This window comes from Adiantum capillus-veneris, chromosome 11 (assembly GCF_014529385.1).
Source record: "Adiantum capillus-veneris isolate H3 chromosome 11, ASM1452938v2, whole genome shotgun sequence".
Classification (NCBI taxonomy): Eukaryota; Viridiplantae; Streptophyta; class Polypodiopsida; order Polypodiales; family Pteridaceae; genus Adiantum; species Adiantum capillus-veneris.
The window spans coordinates 144,538,239-144,558,602 of NC_140941.1; the positions used below are offsets into that span (position 1 = coordinate 144,538,239).

A 20,364-nucleotide genomic window follows, 5' to 3' on the forward strand; every position below is an offset into this window, starting at 1 on the left:
ATCATCCGAGAAATCATAGACACCAAGGGCTTCTCCATACATCTCCATCCATCAATATTGCCAGCTCTGCTATGATGATCAACTAAGGGGCCCCATATCTCCACTCCGTACAGCATGGCCGAAGTGACCAAAGTGTCAAAGTGCCAAAGCTTTGTCCGAGGTTCCTGGAACTGAACCTGCGAACGTATCCTCTCAAGTCTCCCCAATGCTGCATAGGCTCTGGTCAATCGCGTATCTGCTACACACCTCAGGGAAAATACCGGACCACTGAAAACCGCCCAAGATAAGTCTATGTATCTGCATACTCCACAGTCTCTCGACCATATGTAAAAGTGGGGGCGGACCTCCTTACCCATTGCGCTGTGGTGTTAAACACCACTACCTTGGTCTTACCAAGGTTCACAGACAATCCACTGTCCCGTGCAAATACATGCAATGCATCCAAATGACGCTGCATCCCCTCTGGAGAATCGGAGATCAACACAATATCATCAGCATATAATAGCAACGGAGAGAGAGAGAGAGAGAGAGAGAGAGAGAGAGAGAGAGAGAGAGAGAGAGAGAGAGAGAGAGAGAGAGAGAGAGAGAGAGAGAGAGAGAGAGAGAGAGAGAGATGGAGATGAAATGTTATATTAACGTCTTCAATAGGCCAAAATGACCTGTGAGACCAAAAAGTTACAATTGGTGAATCTGATACCATGTCTGAGTATGGAAATTACAAAGTTACAAAGAACTAACACTAAGACACTAAGGAGAAAGGAAATGGGGGGGGGGGGGGGTTGGGGGGGGGGGGGGGGGGGGGGTTTGTTGGTTCAAATGAAATCTCTCATTGGTCGCTGTCGGATCTCATCGACCTCCTCCATGGTCAGTACTCTGGTTGGGCGTCTTGCATGTCGAGCTAGAGTGATCTGTATCTTCTGTTGCAGCCTTTGTCAGTAGTGGGAGACCCCCCGAGGTCGTGGACGTGTGGATCTGCCAAGCTCCGTTGCTCGATCAAGCAGTGTACCTCTAGTATGAGTAGGCTCTGAGATCTGCTGTAATGACTGCTCCGTTGGCTCTCCTCTGGCTTGTGTAAAGAAATGTGTGATTCGTCTCTGAGATTGTCTTTCCTCTGATGTCCTCAGCAAGCTCTCCCTAAGTCTGCGTAGCTCTAGTAGGAACAATCCGAGACACCTCTAATCCTTGTATCTCATGACTCTAGAAAAAGGTTCGAACCCTTCTTTGAACAGGTAGTGGAAGCGGCCGCGTATCTCATAGTATGCCAGGCAGTGACATGTGTAGTGCAGCTCTGTCTCTGGCTGCGAGGATGTGCGTATCTGTCCAATAGCGCATCTTATCCCATGAGATAAGTGTGTGTCCATGTATGCAGCCTAGTCACAAAGCCGTCCTCCATGAGTTGGAGAAGATGCTCTCTGTAGAAGGCCATCTTCGTGCCTAACTCTTGTGTCGGCTGTATCCATGTGCTCCTGGTATTTAGCTGAATCAGATCCTGACGTATGAGTCTATTGATCCTCGTCCGTGTGAGAGACAGGGAGGGTGCATCCAGGGAGTATTGAAGCGGAGGTAATCTATCCATGTTGAGACCATGCGACTGAAACCATGCTGTCATCTGTCCATACCAACATGCTGTATCGCCTTGTAGAGCTAGTTGTCCAGATGACTCCAAGGCAAGCCGAGCGTGTCTGTCCCTGGGGAGATCCCATAGACCGTGCATCAAGGAAATTGATCTCGTCAATGCCTCCACCACGAGGGGGGGGGGGGGGGGGGGGGGGGGGGGGGGGGCTAGTTCGGCTCGGATAATCTCATGTGGTACTGAGGCCTTAGCCCGAATCATCCGAGCGATCATAGAGACCAGAGGTCTCTCCATACATTTCCATCCATCTGTGGTGCCAGATCTCCCATGGTGGTCTACTGAGGGTCCCCATACCTGAACTCCATAGAGCATAGCTGGAGTCAGTAGAGTATCAAAAAGCCAAAGCTTTTTTCGCTGTTCTTGAAACTGAACCTGCGAACACATCCTCTCCAGTCCTCCCAAAGTTGCATATGCTCTCGTTAGTCTAGTCTCTGATGCTCTCCTTAGTGAAAACACCGGTCCACCGAAGACTACCCCAAGTATATGCATGTGTGTGCTCCATAGTCTCCTAGCCATACATAAATGTGGGTGCTGACCTCCTGACCCACTGTGGTGTGGTGTTGAACACCATAACCTTGGTTTTCCCCAGATTGACATACAATCCACCGTCACGAGCAAATGTATGCAGAGCATCCATATGACGCTGCATCCCCTATGGAGAGTCAGAAATCAGCACAATATCATCAGCATATAGTAACAACGGAATCCATGTCCCTACCAGCTGAGCCCCCCTGTCCCCCTGATGCTCTACATAGTCCGAAAACTCATCCACATACATCCCAAAAAGAGTCGGGGATAGGGGGCATCCCTGCTTTACTCCAATAGTGGAGAGGACCATGTCCGACATTCCCTCAGTGGTGCGTACCCGCCCCATCACTGTCCTGTATAGAGCCAGAATCCCCCAAATCAGCTCTGTAGGCACACCCGTGTCCTGTAATCTGCGTATAAGTCTGGCTCTCGGCACTGTGTCGAAAGCTTTGCAGAAATCCTTAAAGCTACAATAGATCCTCTTGCCATGGTGTCTACCCTTCTCATAGCTCTCAGTGTCAGAATCTGGTCAAGAGTGGAGAAACCTCTCCTGAAACCTGCTTGCCCTGGTGCTCGTATGCCCTCTCTCTCTGCCCATCTACTCAGCTCATGTTCAAGAATGGATGCATACAGCCTAGCTACTGTGTGACCAACCATGATGGTGCGATAATTCCTGGAAATCATGGGATCTCCTGACTTGAAAATAGGCACAATCGTGGACATACTCCAAGTCTCAGGGAAGTCTTTATACATGGCTCGATTAAACATCATAGCCAGGAGCTCTGCGAGCATATCTCTGGCATGGATGAAGTGCTCTGCTACCAGACCATCATGATCATGTGCTCTCCTTGTCTTCATCCTGTCAATAGCTTTCCTTACCCTCTCGGCAGTAAAGAAAGAACATGTCTCCGGGCATGTCTCTAGTGGGTCCGGTTGAGGTGGTTGTCCTGATGCTGTGTAGAGAGATGTGGCATATTCCCCCCATGTCTCAGTGGAGGTGACCGCTGGTGGTGGTGAATGTTCGTGGAATAGCCTCCATGCTTCACCTGAGTCCTGACTTATAAATAACTGATATAGATCTTGCTCTAGTTGGGATAAATAAGCCATTTTCTTTCGTCGCACTAGGCGGCGAAAGATAATCCGTGACTGTCTATGTGTGGTATTACCCATGAGCACTTCCCTTTGTAACTTGATCCTCATCTCTCTACACTCCTCATCATAGCAACTAATCTTGGGCATTTTTCCAGATCGTCTCCGTGTAGGCTGGCTGTGGGGGTATGCTTCTGATGCTGCATCATGGAGCATCTCTGTCAGTATCTGAGTGAGTTCATCTAGTGGCCGTCTTGGCTCCTGGGTGCATAGCTTCCTGTATATCTCATCTATATACACAGAGTCCGTCTCCCTCATGACGGTATACCGGATGTGTGTAGGGACCTCTCCTAATGGAGCTGTGTTGAACTGAAACGTTAGGGTGAAGGACAAGATAGCATGATCAACTGCTACTCCAACTGGCCTAGTGCCCACCAGGAAATCTTGAAAGAATGGAATGAGACCTGGCTGGGCCATAACATAATCCACTGTGCTGACACCATGTGGGTGTGGAAAGCAAGTAAAACCTCCAGCTGTCGAAAATCTTTGTAGGCCATTCAAAATGGCCAATCTATGTGCGGTTCCCATGTATATCAAGTATCTGCCATATTCCGTGTATTCCTCATCTTATGATAATCTGGATAGACCCATCTCTGTAACGTCCAGCTCCCTAAGCATTTCCTCGGAAGTATCATAAAATATTGTCTGGTGGTGGGCAGTCCTAGCATTGAAATCCCCTAGTATGATAATGACACCATCCTTAGAAAACTCCCATATGTCATTATCCAAAATAGCAAAGGGGGATTGTCCCCTAGATGATGCATATACTGACGTACTAGGAGGAAAGTAACAGATAGCAATGTAGAGGTATCTGCCCGTCTCCTTTGCTCCTCTTCTAGTGTCAAGTTGATGATGGTTGGTGTGGGGGTGGGGGTTATTTCCTTGCCTTTCCCTTTCTTGACAATCTCGATCCATTTTTCGGCCTTTTCTGCTTTTTGTTGGGTCTTTGTGAATGACATCTACCCACGAGGTCGTCATTTCTTTTTGTTGCTCCCCACCTTCTTTGATGGCCCGCACTTGTTCCTTAATCGTGTTAAGCTCTTCAATTATTGAGGGTTGAAGCTCTCCCTCTTCGAGGACATTCTGCGATCGCACCTCTGCAAGCTCTTTCTTGAGTAGTGCGATTTCCTCATCTTGGGCCTTCACTCGATCCCCGAGTGTATGTATCGTGCTTTCCTATGCTACCACGCGCGCGTCCAATATGTTGAGAGTAGCACCTAGGAGGTGGCGGTTGATCATGCTGATGGACTCGCTCAGTTCTTCTTTGCATTTTTGGATGGCATCCTTTACCGGGTCATCTTTGCCATTCTGCTTCCTCATGGTCGGAAGGTCGCCACAGAAGGGGGAGAGGGATATAGGAGTGAAAAGGAGAGGCACAAGGGTTCGTTTGTTTGTTTTTTTTTTCTTTCTCTATGCGGCTAAGCTTTCTCTCTCTACGCTTGCAGATTTTTTTCTTTTAAAACCGCTCTCTCTCTCTCTACGCTCGCAGACTTTCTCTCTCTACGCTTCTGACCTCTCTCTCTACGCTCTGCCCTCTTTCTCTCTCTACGCAACATTTTCCTCTCTTTCTCTCTATGCAATTCCTCTTTCTCTCTCTACGCCCTTTTTTCCCCCTCTTTCTCTCTCTACGTTACTTTTCCCCTCCCCTCTTTCTCTCTCTACGCTAGGTTAGGCTGGGTTGGCGCGCCAGCAGGGGGCAGGGCGCAGGGCGCGAGAGCAAGGGAGCAGGGGGTGCAGAGTGCAACGCGCGAGCAGAGGGCGGGGGTGCAGGGGGGCAGCGGGGGAGAGAGAGCGAGTGAGCGCGCGAGCAGGGGCAGCAGGGGGCGGGTGCAGAGGGCGGGGGTGCAGGGGCAGCGCGCGAGCAGGGGGCGAGGTGCAGGGGCAGCGGGGGAGCAGGGCAGCGGGGGGTGCGGAGAGAGCGAGTGATCGAGCAGGGGGCGGGTGCAGGGGCAGAGAGAGAGAGAGAGAGAGAGAGAGAGAGAGAGAGAGAGAGAGAGAGAGAGAGAGAGAATTAGTTAGTTAGTTAGAGAGTTTTCTAATTTTACAGGCTTTGGACTTAATCAAAGGAAGAAATGCATTGTCTTTAATGGATTCACACTTGGAGGGCCAGTTTACAAGTGAAGATGGTACTGAGGTTGTTAGGTTGGCTTCACGCTGTTTACAGTTTGAGCCTCGGGAAAGGCCAAATGTTAAAGCGCTTGTTCAGTCACTTGTGGTCCTTCAAAGGAAGAATGAGGTTTTCTACGACCATTTTACTTTTGAGTCATGAAAATCTTCATTCTTTCGCATGTCAGGGCTTCATGTCATGCTCACATAAAAGCTATCTAGTTTCCACATGAATATGGTTGACCTACAGGTGCCATCTTTTACAATGTTGGGTATACTTAGACAACCTATGCCTGAACCTTCACCAAGTGTCACTCGTGTTGTTTCTGGATTCAAAGATGCTTGCTCAAGGGTGGATTTGACAGCTATACATGAAATATTAGTAAAAACTCACTACAAAGATGATGCAGGTGAAAATGAGGTGAGATCTTGCCTCTTGCGAAGTTAAAAGACACCAGTGTGTGCCTTATTGATTCATTTTCCTTGAGTTTAATTGATACTGAAATGCTGCGGTGTTGTGTTTATGCAACCAGCTGTCTTTCCAAATGTGGACCAAACAGATGCAAGAGATGCTGAATGCTAGGAGAAGGGGTGATTTGGCTTTTCGGGAGAGAGATTTTGGTTTGGCTATCGATCGTTATTCTGAGGTACTTTCAAGCCCGTGCAATTAGTGCTTCTCAGTGCCCCCATACATGACCTCTGTCTGTTTAGTGCTTCCATATGCATGTGCATCTGCACACATCTAAGCGCAAATGCTGCAACCTCAGTTGGCTTGTTCAGGCTTTTTTTTCTGCTGCACACGTATGGAAAAAGGTTGCAGGTGGTATATTACACTTTAGTAGAGAGTGGAAACTGAACCACGTTCTATTTGAAGGTGTGCACAGTTGTTGAATTTTTATATCTGTCTTGTTGGAAGTTTTAGCATTGGTTTTACTTCAAATGGTATGTCGAAAACTGCACAACAACATGATAGAGACCACAGGGGTCAGAGTCAGCAACAGCAGAGTGATCAGCAGGAATAGAGACAGAGACAGGCAGGCATGTGGTTGCTCAGCAGGAAACAGAGATAGAGACAGGCAGGCAAATAGGGTCAGGGGCAGCCTGTCCTTGTCTAACGGAAGATGGGTAGTGAGACAGGATCGATGAGGCAAAGCATTCTTAAGATAAACCTCCTGATGTGAGGTTACTAGACCAGGAGCGAGAGGCTGATATAGAGCCACTGTATAGGTAGGTAGGGCATGAGGATCAACAGTCGGAGGCATTTCGGGATTATCTTGAGATGCCCAAGGAGAGGCCTGTCCAACAGCCTGCTGATTCCTTGGAGATTCAGTCACAGGTGCCTCTTACAGTAGGAGCTATTGAGAGAGAGCAAGATATTCAGTCTCCTCGTTTAGCTGAGGAGTTCGATTCTTCAGCAGGTTTTGCCTCATCCTCAGATTTTCCATTATCCATGTGGTTGCCTGCTCATGTGCTCATGTCTGCTCTTGTGGTCCATGGAGACTTCCAGATACACCCTTGAGGGATGGGCCACTATGTTTCGATATTTTCATCTTGCAGTTGTCTTCAAGTGCCTAGCTTGACCTTTGGTCAAGTAATACAAAGGGTTAAAAGCCACACACACACACACACACACACACACACACACACACACACACACAAAATTGTATGGGTCCTTACTCATGCTTCACTACAAAAAATTGGATTGAAAAAGCAAGGCTTTGAGTCTATAAAACCTTTTTTCTTTTTTTTTTCACCTTTACATCTCATTTAACACATCCATTACATGATCACACAGGCAGTTTGGACGCTCAGCCAAAGGTAAGATACGGTTGACTAAAATCACTCCTAACTCCCTGGTATGGGTGTTTGGTTAAAGTATCCTCGTAAGGGTATGCCAAAATGGGGATACAAATATATTTTATGATGTGGTAGAAACTGTGCTAGCAAATATAACCGATCAGAAAAGCCTCGCTTCATTAAGTGTCCCACATAATAATACTGTGGCTCTATACCCAGGGCTTCCTTGACCATCGCCAGACGGATGTTATTCTTGAAGTGTTCTAGATCCCAAAGGGTCACCCGTGTCACTCTATTTTGACATATCCACCATTTCGTTTGCACAACTGATGCTCCTAATTGAGGGAATAGAAGACGCTCATAACGGAGTATGGTGGTCTCCCGGATGGACTCTCTTGACTGCTACAGATGAGCAAGAGATATCGCTAATGCTTGTTCTTGAATATAAGCCATAGCTGATGAAGTATAAAGACACAGCTAAAGTCAAGCTATGGAAGAAACTTGTAAGCTGTTGGTGAGATAAGGAGTGCTTAAGTTGGTTACAGTGTATTCTGTGGTAGAATATGCCTGTCTTATATAGACCCTCATTGCAACCTCTTTGTGGCTATCCGTACTAAATACCCTCCTTATGTGCCCACACTTCTTGAATATTGTAACACTGTAACTCTTCTTTTTTTCATGACATATGTTTCCCCTTGGAACATACCTATTTGGCCATCCGATTGGTATTAGTCTCTTATAAAATGTCGGTAATATTGATAATTATTCGTCTGATGTCGGAGTCGTTACCTCATAAGAAGTTTTTTGAGGCTTGCTTCGGCTTTAGTCTAATAAGTCTAAATCAGCTACTACCACTCACTTACTATTACTCATATTTTCTTCACTAGCAGTAAATGATGATGGGATTCATTTTTTAGCCTCATTTTTGTAATTATTCAAACTAATGAATTCTTTGCTGCCTATTAACCCTAACCTTTTGTATCTCCTGTATAGCGTGTTCTTACTACCGCTGCGTACTGTAACCCTGTCCATTTGTATGCTCTGTCGCACGCTACCTTCTGTTTAGGAAAGGAGTTTACACTGACTAGCGGCTACTCCGCTTACGACTCACGGATCTTGCGCTATTACAATCCCTGGAGACCCGGGCTGTAAGCGATACCAGGATTGCGGGGATAGCTGGCTACTGTCGGGTCTTATCACCTACAGCTGGACTGCGTCGTCTATAAAACCCACACTGATGGTGATCAGGTGAGTACTAGACTCACTTGGCAGTTGTTATGTGACTGTGCGTTCTAAACTATTAACTGTGGGGACTGCAACATGCCTAAAATTAAAGAGAATGCGGTGGTGGAGTTATCATCTCCTCCGAGTTTACATGTGCTTTATTTCTGGAAATGTTTGTCACTCGGCTTGCTTTTAAGATGAGGCTGAGCGGATTTAGTTAAGTTTATTATGATAAATGGGATAAACTTAAGTTAGATAGCATGTTTTGTGGTTTTAACTACTGCTCATTGGATAGTTTTATAATAGATTGGAGGTCGTGACTGTGGTTTGTTGTTGCTGATTTCTGTAAAATAGTTGCTCAATATTGATTATGTTCTGGGTACTGAGGTACTGCAATAGTTTGAAAGGTTTCGAAAGGGTATAAAAACTTCATGGCCTTCTTGATTGTGCCGGGCTGGTTTTATATGATTGTAAAAATACTTGGGTAATTAGTAAAATCTTGGTATGGTTTACTCTGGCTAATTGGACAGACTTTAGATCGAATGTGGCTCAGTTCCGGGGTCTGTTTCACTAAATTTTTTGAGAAAATAGTAAGCTCACTGTCATATTGAGTACTGGTTTCTGAGGAGCTTCCTTATCTTGAAAAGATTTGTAAAGGTTGAATAGCATCACTTACCCTGGTCCCTAATGATGTAGTATGTTTTACATGTGTACTTGATCTCTTTTACCTTCTTACATCACTTGCTTGTAAGATTGCTGACAATTTTTTGTGGCTCACCACTCGCATGGTTTGTTGATTGGTTACTGCTTGCCTGGTTATAGTTTAGGCCCTCTGCTATACAATAATCTAAGCTTTACTCTTCTAAGCTTGCCAGTATTTGCTCTTTTTTGTATGTAGGAGGATGATCGCTTACCCGCTATGATGCGACTACAAGGAATTTTAAATTGGTTTCTCCAGCTAGCGTTAGATACCCTATATGGGTTGATGGTTTAATAGGTTCTCTCTAGTGTAAGAGATTTCGTCGAATTTGCTTTTGCGGGTCCCGGCTTTTTAGCCTTACTTTAATTTTTCTCTGTTTACTTCTGTGCTGGTTCTGGGTAATGCTTTTCTTAAATGCTTAGACATGCCAGGCTGGTTGTGTTTCAGAATTTTAGCACGGCGGCATACACTATCAATACATATATATATTTTTCCTTACCAAAAAGATTAAAGCTGTCACTTTCCTTACCAAAAAGATCACACACACACACACACACACACACACACACACACACACACACACACACACACACACACAGAGAGAGAGAGAGAGAGAGAGAGAGAGAGAGAGAGAGAGAGAGAGAGAGAGAGAGAGAGAGAATAAATGAAATGTTATATTAACGTCTTCAAAAGGCCAAAGTGATCTATGAGACCAGAAAGTTATAATGTGGTGGATCTGATACAAAGTCAGAGTAACAAAAATAACAACAATAACAACATAACAAAACAAAATAAAAATACTATGGAAACCTAGGCCGCTCGATGTGAACTAAGCAGCTGGCTGGGATAGCTAAATAGCTAAATCACAGGAGATCCAGCATCGGTCGCTGGCGGATCTCATCAATCTCCTCCATGGCCAGTAGTCTGACCGAGCGTCGTGCATGCCTGGCCAAAGTGATCCGAATCTTTTGATGCAGCCTCTGTCAATGTTGTGTGGTCCTCCGCAGTCGTGGGTGTCTAGATCTCCCCAGCTTAAACGCTCGGTCAATCAGTGTGCCTCCGGTGTGAGACAGATGTGAGCTCTGTCATGGTAGTAACTCCTCCGGTTGTCCAGTGTCTATTCTAAAGGAATCTATGATCTGTCTCTGAGACTGGCTAGCCTCTCCTCTCACCAAGCTCTCCCCGTGTCTGCGTAGCTCGAGCATGAGAGAGAGAGAGAGAGAGAGAGAGAGAGAGAGAGAGAGAGAGAGAGAGATGAAATAAAATGTTATATATTAACGTCTTTAAAAGGCCAAAATGACCTATGAGACCAAACTGTTACAAAATTGTGAATCTGATACCATGTTTGGGTACAAAAAGACTAGAACAGAAATACTACTACTACTAGAATCCATCCTCATCTGCACTTTGGATGTCGAGAGAGTATGGCTCGAATCCTCTGCTGTAGTCTCCGTCGATGCTGTGTAGCCTCTCTCCTCAATCGTGGCCGTCTGGATTTCCGTAGCTCCAGTGCTCGGTCGATGAGAGTGCCGGTAGTGGTCGAATGAGTGTGGGCCGAGCTCTGCTCCTGTGGCTGCTCCTGTGGCTGTCCCATATCTAGTGAAAAGAAATCTGTAATCCGTCTCTGGGACTCTCTCTCTCTAGCTCTCCCTAGTAAAGTGTCTCTATATCTGTGTAACTCAAGTAGATATAGCCCAAGACATCTCTGATCCTCTAACTCATGACCCTAGAGAAAGGACCAAAACCCTCTCTGAATAAGCAGTGGAAACGGCCGCGAATCTTATAGTACACTGTGCAATGACATATGTAATGTAGCTCTGTCTCTGGCTCTAGCTGGCATAAGCGGCATATCCTGTTGTCTGCTGGTATCTCTCTGAATCTTCCAGTGAGGATGTGCGTATCTGACCAATGGCACTCCGCAAACCATGAGACATATGTATCCATGTAGCTGGGTCGAATCACAAACCCATCTCTTGTGAGGTGGAGAAGATGCTCTCTATAGAAAGCCATCTTCGTGCCCAACTCCTGTGGCGGTCCTATCCATGTCCTTCTGGTATCTAGCTGGATCAGGTCCTGACAAATGAGTCTAGTAATCTCCACCCGTGTAAGAGACATCCAGGGTGTCTGAAGAGAGTACTGGAAAGGGGGCAGCCTGTCCATGGTGAAGCCATGCATCTGAAACCATGATGTCATCTGTGCATACCAGCATGAAGTGTCCCCCTGAAGAGCTAACTGTCTGGAAGACTCAAGGGCCAGTCTAGCATATATGTCTCTAGTAGTATCCCACAAGTTGTGCACAGAGGAGACTGATCTGGTAAGTGCCTCAATCTCCATAGGAGGGGCAGTTAGCTCTGCTCGAGTGATAGCGTGGGGTACGGAGGCCTTGGATCTGATCAATCGAGAGATCATAGATACCAAGGGCCTCTCCATACGGCTCCAACCATCTATATCTGCACCGCATACAACATAGCTGAGGCTACTAAAGTATCAAAGAGCCATAACGTTGTCCGAGGTTCCTGGAACTGAACCTGCGAACACATCCTCTCCAAGCCTCCCAAGGCCGCATAAGCTCTAGTTAGTCTAGTCTCTGCTGCTCTCCCCAAAGAAAACCTCGGCCTAGTGAAAACAACCCCCAAGGTAAGTGTGTGCATTTCTATACAATACAATCTCCATACCAGATGTGAAAGTCGGTGCTGATCTCCTGATTCACTGTGGTGTTGTGTTAAACACCATAACCTTGGTTTTACCAAGGTTTACAGACAATCCACTATCCTTTGCAAAACTGTGTAATGCATCCAACTGTCGCTGCATACCCTCTGGAGAGTGAGAGATCAACACATATCATCAGCATATAACAACAATGGGATCCACGTCTCTGCCAACTGGGCACCTCTATCACCCTCTTTGTCAATGTAATCAGACACCTCATCAATATACATACCAAATAGAGTAGGAGACAATGGGCAACCGTGTTTCACCCCAATGGTGGAGTGAACTAAATTAGATATCCCCTCCCGGTGCATACATGTCCCGTCACTAATCTGTATAAAGCCATAATCCCCCAAATCAATTGTAGTACAGCGGAATGAATGTTGTTCTTTCTGAAGATGAGTGCTCCATAATGTGCTCAAGGTTCCTTTTTGTTCTTATGGAATGGAGAGCCTTCCGTCTTTAATGAAAGAGTGCAATGATCACGAACAAAGTGAGCGGACACTGTGCGTGAAAGTGTATGAGACTGAGAGATAGAGAGAGAAGAGAAATACGACACTAGAGACGTAAAACCCTCCTTCGAAGGCCCCACTGTCGTTGGCGAGAGTGGTCTATGATTGATTGCACAAACTGGTACAAAGTGTATGCATGAAACTGATGCAAGTCTAGGCTATGTCGGTGTCGTCGACGGGGGGTGACGAGGAGCGTCGACGCTAGGGCTGAAAACTGAAGCTATTTATCTGCTATCAAAAACCGCTCAAAGCTGAAATCTGCTGCAAATCAAAATGCTGAATTGGGGCTGATTTCTGCTGTTGAAAAACGCTGATTCTCTGCTACTGTGTTGGGCTGAAATGGCTGTGGAAAGAGAGGCTGAAAAAGGACTGCTGCAAATCGCCCAAGGCTGAAAACTGTGGCGATCCTTGCTGGGATGAAAAATGCTAGGGCTTGATTAAGCTTCTGGTGGAAACGCTAGGTCATATGACTGCCATGCGGTGACGATCTGCTGAAAACGCCAAGTGGGGGAAAGCTAGGCGATGAGGACCAAAAACGCTAGGCTTGCTTGAGGGAAATTGCCCAAGGTGAGGGAGTCTTGCTGAGAGAGAGGGGGAACCCGTCGCCGAAGGCCTGTGTTCTCCTTGCGCATTTGCCAAATAGTGCTAACCTTGGTTTGGTTATATATTATTTTACCCAATTTGCCCTACCTACTTTCCAACAAAAGTCGCTTAAATTAATAAGTGAAAAATGTCAAAAATAGGTAAAATAGGCTAAAAGCACTGGAAAATTCCCCTGAAGGATTTTGATGGATTCTGATGGGAATGCTGATGATCATGCTGTGTGCAACCAGAGGATATGCATCTACACTAAGTGCTTGGGCATGCACGGTCTGCGAACAGACTCACAAAAGCGCCAGAACACTTCTAAATCTAGACTGACTGGACTGACTGAACCCTTGTTGTGCTGTAGCTTGTCCACGGACACATAGGGTTGGATGTGTCACCTGACATCCCCTCCTTTTCAAAGTGAGGTACCAGTACCGAACTGTATGGCGTCGAGAGAGATCGCCAATAGCATCCGGAATCCTGGAAGGGACTCGTCGCCGGCCCACTCTGGTGTGTGGGTCGTGCGGTACTTGAACTTCATAAAGGTCTGCAATGCTTGCTTCTTTGGGCCACGCCGAAAGCGACACAAATTCCTCTGTGGCTCCTTCAATGCTTCAAGTTCGTCGAGAGTCATGCTTCTTTCTTCTTCAAGAATCTCCATGGCTGAAAATTCGTGAAACCATTTCCAACACAAAACCATGAACATACCTATTCCATGTAAAGTGAGTGGAAAAAATCTTGTCGTCCTAATAGACTGTACATGCAATGTAGATGAACAAGGAGACGGAGTGCCAAATCGTTCACCACACACACGCAAACAATGAGATCGAATCTTTCTCTTCTGATCTAAAGCAATCAACTGTGGCAATTCGCAACGAAAATGCCCATGCTTGGTGCTCCTTCTTTCTTGTGTTCTTTCTACAACTGTGTCGTGCCAAGGAAGAGACATGGAATGTGACTTTCTTTGAATGCATACTTTTTAACCTTTCATGAACAATCCGCATACATCCGTGCTCATTCATGAGTGAAACGTGCTCAACATACAATATGTCATGCCTAGGAAAAGGGATCACATAAAGATGCTGACTAAAATACAAGAAACGATCACAAATGAAACACTCGAACAATGCGTGCGTACTAATCATGCGAACACATAATACTTCCTGTAAGGGTTCTTTGGACCTAGGCTCGAGAGCCAAGATCACTTCTTCTTGAGGGGGTTCTTTGGACCTCGACTCGAGAGCCAAGATCGATCCTTCGTGATTGATCGAATCTGCAACGAGGTTAGCGTCGCTAGAAAAAGCATCCACTAACACGTCATCCTTGTGAACAATCACATCATCTTCATGAAACTCATCATGCTTGTGAGAAATCACATCTTGATCATGCAAATCATCATGCTTGTCAGTGTCATCCAAATCATTGTCATTCAATTCATCATGCTTCTTATAATCATGCAAATCTTGTGTGTCATGCTTGGGAGAAGAAGAGACCGAGAGAGTCTCCTTTCCCGAATCCGTTCAATCTTCGCCTGCACATTAGCAATGAGAGAGGGAGAATGAACAATTTCCTCTCCACGAATGACAATGGGAGAGTCATTTTTTGCATTGACAGTGAAAGTGTTAGCCTCCCAATCAATGAGAGGGTTAAGCTCACGAAACTATTTAATGCCCAAAATCATATCACATCCTGAGAGAGGAGAGACAAAAAGTTTTCTACGGAAAGCAGTTTGTTGAATTGTAAACAACACACAAAGACACTCTTGCGTGATGAGATACAATTCAACACACCAAGACACTCTTGCGTGATGAGAGAGTCCATACCGGGAACAAAGCAAGAGACCTCGAGAGGAGATTTCTGACTAACCTCTAGGCGGGCTTTCTCAACAAGAGAGGGACTAATCACATCATGCATATTACCTGGGTCAAACAATATGACAAAATGGTGCCCCGTCATATGACCATAACATTTAATGAGAGAATCATCAACAGGAGAGTCATGAGAAACTTGGGGCCTTCTCGTGTTATCATTGATTGCATTGACAAAGGAAGTGGGTTCTGTAGATTCTTTAGAGTCATTCGATTCAAGCTTAGGACATGTTCTTTTTATGTGACCCTTAATGTGACAATGAAAACAACGACCTTCCTTGGAATAAGTGCTTTGCTCTTCTGACGTGATGTATCCTCCTAAAATTCCTTGTGCTACCTTTTCATTTGGAGTGAGCTTAGGTTTAGAAATTGTGTTAGCCTTACCCTTAGGTTCATTGGAAGAATTCTTTTCTTAGAGACTGTTGGTAGATTGGTTAGAAGAGTTACCGTTCTTACTGTTCTTACCGTTCTGAGGGTTCTGAGAAGTCTGCGAGGTACTTGTGGAAGTCTTGTTCTCCTTAGGCTTTCCCTTGTTGTGCTTCATCTCCTGTGTGAGAGCAATTGCTACCGCCTTGTTGAGATCGATTGGGTTGAAGACTTCTACATCAAACTTGATATAGTCGTCTAACCCAAAAAGGAATGCCTCTTTGCGTTCATCATCCGACTTGCGTAATTGGATACCTAGCTGCAAAACACGATTAGAAAAAGATATAATCGGCATACCATTTTGCTTGAGAGCGTGCCAATCGTCCTTCAATCGTGCAAGGTACTGAGGTGGCATAAACCGCGCCTTGAGCTTGTCTTGGAAATCAACCCAATTGAAGGAAAGGGGCGTGAATTCGTCGGCTTCCTCTAGGTGGCGACTAACTGTGCCTCCTGCCATACGTGGTACCAATTGATGGCATCATCGGCAAGGTACATAGCTGCCGTCAAAACTTTGCTATTTCCTGTCTTCTTAGTTGTCGCAAAATAAGCATTAAATTGATGCAACCAAGAATGAATAACCGTAGCATCCATCTTACCATTATACTTACTGAAAGTCAACTTTTCTGTGATTGGGTTGTTGGAATCCGCATCGTGGCTTGCGCCACTTGAGGAATTCCCACGATCTTTGGTTGGTTCGGACTTCGAGGCAAGTACTTGTCGAACCAATTCTTGAGTGCGGAGTTCTCTTTGAATCTCACGCTCGGCCTCCAAGGCCGCTCGTCTTGCTTCAAATTGCTCTTGTCTTTGTGCTTTCCTTTCTTTTCGTTCAACGCGCTCGCGTTCCAAGGCAATGCGAGTCGCTTCTTGTTGTATGGAAATTCTTTCATTGCGTTCTTCGCGCTCGCGTTCCAAGGCAATGCGAGTCGCTTCTTGTTGTATTGCATTTCTTTCATTTCGTTCTTCGCGCTTGCGGTCCTTGGGTTCCTGTCGTTCTGCTTTTCTTTCTAGTTGTGCCATCATCTCCATCATCGACTTGACCATCACCTCCTTAAAATTTGGTACAACTCGTGGCATAGATGGGGAAGGGGGAGGGTCAGGAAAGCCTCCTAGTGGGGAAAACTCTTCTTCGCCACTCCCATGCTCATCACTTGTATGCGAAGTATCCATTCCGCTTCGGGTGATGACCATGCACTATGATCTTTGGTTCTTAAGTTCACGAGGGTCTTGAGGTTCTTGAGAGTTTTCTTTCGCTTGCAATCTGTGTTTGAGAAGGATCTTCTCTTCACCCGAGTTCTACTCTTTTCCGCGGGCGCACCCCTTGGCGGCCTTGCACTCACACCAAGGTTGCTTTTTCCCACCTCACGTCGATTGGCCGGCTGCTAAGTGCACGGTCTGCTCTCAATGAGTGAAAAGAGGCACAAGGGGAGGCTGGACAAGCTCTTCTTTCTTGGAATTCCTGTCACTCTTCAAAAACACGATTAGGAATCGACACGCCCAAGCGAACTTTGGTTCGTGCAACCTCAACAAGCAAAAAAAAATAAAAAATCTTGTGATTCTTGTGGTTCTTTCCTTGAGTGATACAGAACACTGCCAAAGCTCTGATACCACTGTAAGGTGCAACGGAATAAATGTTGTTCTTTCTCAAGATGAGTGCTCCATAATGTGCTCAAGGTTCCTTTTTGTTCTTATGGAAGGGAGAGGCTTCCGTCTTTAATGAGAGAGTGCAATGATCACGAACAAAGTGAGTGGACACTGTGCGTGAAAGTGTATGAGACTAAGAGATAGAGAGAGAGGAGAAATACGACACCAGAGACGTTGTAAAACCCTCCTCCGAAGGCCCCACTCTCGTTGGCGAGAGTGGTCTACGATTGATTGCACAAACTGGTACAAAGTGTATGCATGAAACTGATGCAAGTCTAGGCTATGTCGGTGTCGTCGACAGGGGTGACGAGGCCGACGCTAGGGCTGAAAACTGAAGCTATTTATCTGCTGTCCAAAAACGCTCAAAGCTGAAATCTGCTGCAAATCAAAACGCTGAATTGGGGCTGATTTCTGCTGCTGAAAAACGCTGCTTGGGGCTGTTGTAAAACGCTGATTCTCTGCTACTGTGTTGGGCTGAAATGGCTGTGGAAAGAGAGGCTGAAAAAGGACTGCTGCAAATCGCCAAAGGCTGAAAACCGTGGCGATCCTTGCTGGGATGAAAAACGCTAGGGCTTGATGAAGCTTCTGGTGGAAACGCTAGGTCATATGACTGCTATGCGGCGACGATTTGCTGAAAACGCCAAGGAAAGCTAGGCGATGAGGACCAAAAACGCTAGGCTTGCTTGAGGGAAATTGCCCAAGGTGAGGGAGTCTTGCTGAGAGAGAGGGGAAACCTGTCGCCGAAGGCCTGTGTTCTCCTTGCTCATCTGCCAAATAGTGCTAACCTTGGTTTGCTTATATATTATCTTACCCAATTTGCCCTACCTACTCTCCAACAAAAGTCACTAAAATTAATAAGTGAAAAATGTCAAAAATAGGTAAAATAGGCTAAGTGCACTGGAAGATTCCCCTGAAGGATTCTGGTGGGAATGCTTATGATCATGCTTTGTGCAACCAGAGGATATGCAGCTACACTAAGTGCCTGGGTATGCACGGTCTGCGAACAGACTCACAAAAGTGCGAGAACACTTCTAAATCTAGACTGACTGGACTAACTCAACCCTTGTGCTGTAGCTTGTCCACGGACACATAGGGTTGGTTGTGTCACGTGACATCAACACTATGGGCACCCCCATCTCCTTCAGTCTGTGCATCAATCGAGCTCTCAGTACCATGTCAAACGCTTTGGGGAAATCCACAAAGATACAATAAATCCGTCTCCCATGTGACCTGCCCTCCTCAATGATGGCTCTGAGTGTCAGAATATGATCAAGAGTGGAGAAACCCCTCCTAAAACCGGCCAGGCCCTTTGCTCGTACACCCTCATCCTCTGCCCAATTACTCAACTGCTGCTCAAGAATGGATGCATACAACCGTGCCAATGTGTGCCCAACCATAATAGTGTGGTAAATTCCAGGCTTTGTAGGATCACCTGCCTTGTAGATAGGCACAACAGTAGACAACCTCCAAGTCTCGGTAACCCGTCACACATGGCACGATTGAACAACACTGCAAGAACCTCTACCAGTATATCTCTAGCATGTATAAAGTGCTTTGCTACTAGACCATCATGATCATATGCCTTGCTGGTCCTCATCCTGTCAATGGCTCTCTTTACCATCTCAGTGGTAAAGAAGGTGCTGGTAGGTGGGCATTAGCTTTGTAGGATCCAGAAGGGGGTCCTGTTGAGGAACTATACATAACGATGTCGCATATTGGCTCCACACATCAGGAGAAGTTATCACTGGGGGAGGGGAGTTCTCATGAAAGAATCGCCATGCCTCTCTTGAGTCTCTACTCAAGAACAACGGATACAAGTCTTGCTCCATCTGGGCCAAATAAGCTCGTTTCTTCCGTCGCACAAGGCGCCGGGAAGCAATCCCAGACTGTCTGTAAGTGATGACTCCTAAAAAAAGATCTCTCTAGAGCTGGGCTCTCATCTCTCTGCACTCCTCATCATACCAACTATTTTGGGGCATGCTCCCAGAATGTCGCATCCGACCCCACTGAGTGTGTGGGTATGCCTCTGATGCTGCACCATGCAGTGTCTCAGTCAATAAAGTGGTGCACTCCTCCACTGAGAGACCAGGACTAGCTGTGCATAGACGGCTATAGATCTCCTCTGTATAAACCGAGTCAGTCTCTGGTGTAAATGTATAACGGGTATGTGACCTGCCTCCTGATGTCTGGGCTGTACTATAGTGAAATGAAATGGACAATGTCAAAAGAGTGTGATTCACTGCTACACCCACTGGTCTAGCTCCCACTATGAAATCCTGAATACAAGGAATAAAGCTTGGATGTGCCATAACATAGTCCACTGTACTGGCCCCGTGTCTGTGTGGAAAGCATGTGAAATCGGCTACTCCAGGAAATCACTGTAAGCCATTAAGTATGGCTAACCCATGTGTGCTCGTCATCTCCGTGAGGTATCTCCCATACTCTGTCTGCTCTCTATAAATCATGTGAGCATCTGTCAAGCCCTAAGTCACCCACATCCAACTCTCTAAGCATCTCATCTAAAGTGTCGTAGAAGACTGTCGGAGAGTTGCCTGTTCGGGCATTGAAGTCCCCTAGGAAGATGATATCACCATCCCTAGAAAACTCCCATATATCATCATCTAGTATAGAGAAAGGCGACTGTCCTCTGGGTGCCGCATATAATGACGTACTAGGGGGGAAGTAACATATGGCAATGTATAGAAATCGGCCTGTGTCAGCTCTCAGCCTCACCCACATGTATCTAGCATGATCATCTCTCCGTACAATATGTAGTAGTGGCTGTAACTCCTCCCTAAATAGCACTGCTACTCCTCCTAAACCTCTACTCCGATGCTCAGATCTCGCGACTATCCTATGGGCTGTCTCCCATCTGTATCCCACCACATGTGGCATAAGCTGTCCAGGGGCTTGATGAGTCTCTGAGAAGAAAACAATGTCCCTCTCTCTGAAACTGTCCTCAAAGGCACCAACGTCTAACCTCATAGATCCATTACAATTCCAAGTAGCCATCTTCAGTGTGGTCCCATAGGTCTCACACCGTCATGTAGAGTGCTGCTCTACAATCACCACCCGACCATTCTGTAAAAGGCCATCTTGCCCTTCTCCCTTGCCGCCGTAATCTCTGGCATTACCTCTCTCATATGCCCAAGATGTGAGAGTGAGATCATCACTAAGGAAAATACTTGTCTTCTTGAGAGTAGGTGTAAGGTGCAGCGGAAGTGCTTGTTGAACTTTGCTCAAGATGAGTGCTTCAAACTGTGCTCAAGGGTTCCTTTTACTTACGGAAGGGAGAGCCTTCCGCTCCTTTAGTGAGAGAGCGCAATGGACACAACAAAGTGAATGGACACTGTGAATGGAAGTGCATGAGACTGAAAGATAGAGAGAGAAGAGAATACGACAACGGGGATGTTGTAAAACCCAATGCTCGGCGAATTGGAATCGCTAATCTTGCCGTCTTCAAGTGCTGGTTTGGCTGACTGT

General features: G+C 46.1%; 1 protein-coding gene across 2 annotated transcripts in view; it reads left to right on the forward strand.

The window, feature by feature from the left end:
• Window positions 1-20,364, forward strand: part of LOC147448152 (serine/threonine-protein kinase BSK1-like) — a 93,943-nt gene that overhangs the window by 49,866 nt on the left and 23,713 nt on the right. Inside the window, exons 7-10 of one of the 2 annotated variants that reach the window (XR_015189688.1) lie at window positions 5,358-5,546; window positions 5,667-5,837; window positions 5,950-6,063; window positions 8,207-8,461. Coding sequence is in view for 1 of the 2 variants with exons in the window: in XM_086524012.1 (XP_086380138.1) it covers window positions 5,358-5,546; window positions 5,667-5,837; window positions 5,950-6,063 (474 nt within the window). In the remaining variant the exon portion in view is untranslated. The remainder of the gene's footprint in view (window positions 1-5,357; window positions 5,547-5,666; window positions 5,838-5,949; window positions 6,064-8,206; window positions 8,462-20,364) is intronic. The other variant, XM_086524012.1, reaches the window with a different exon arrangement.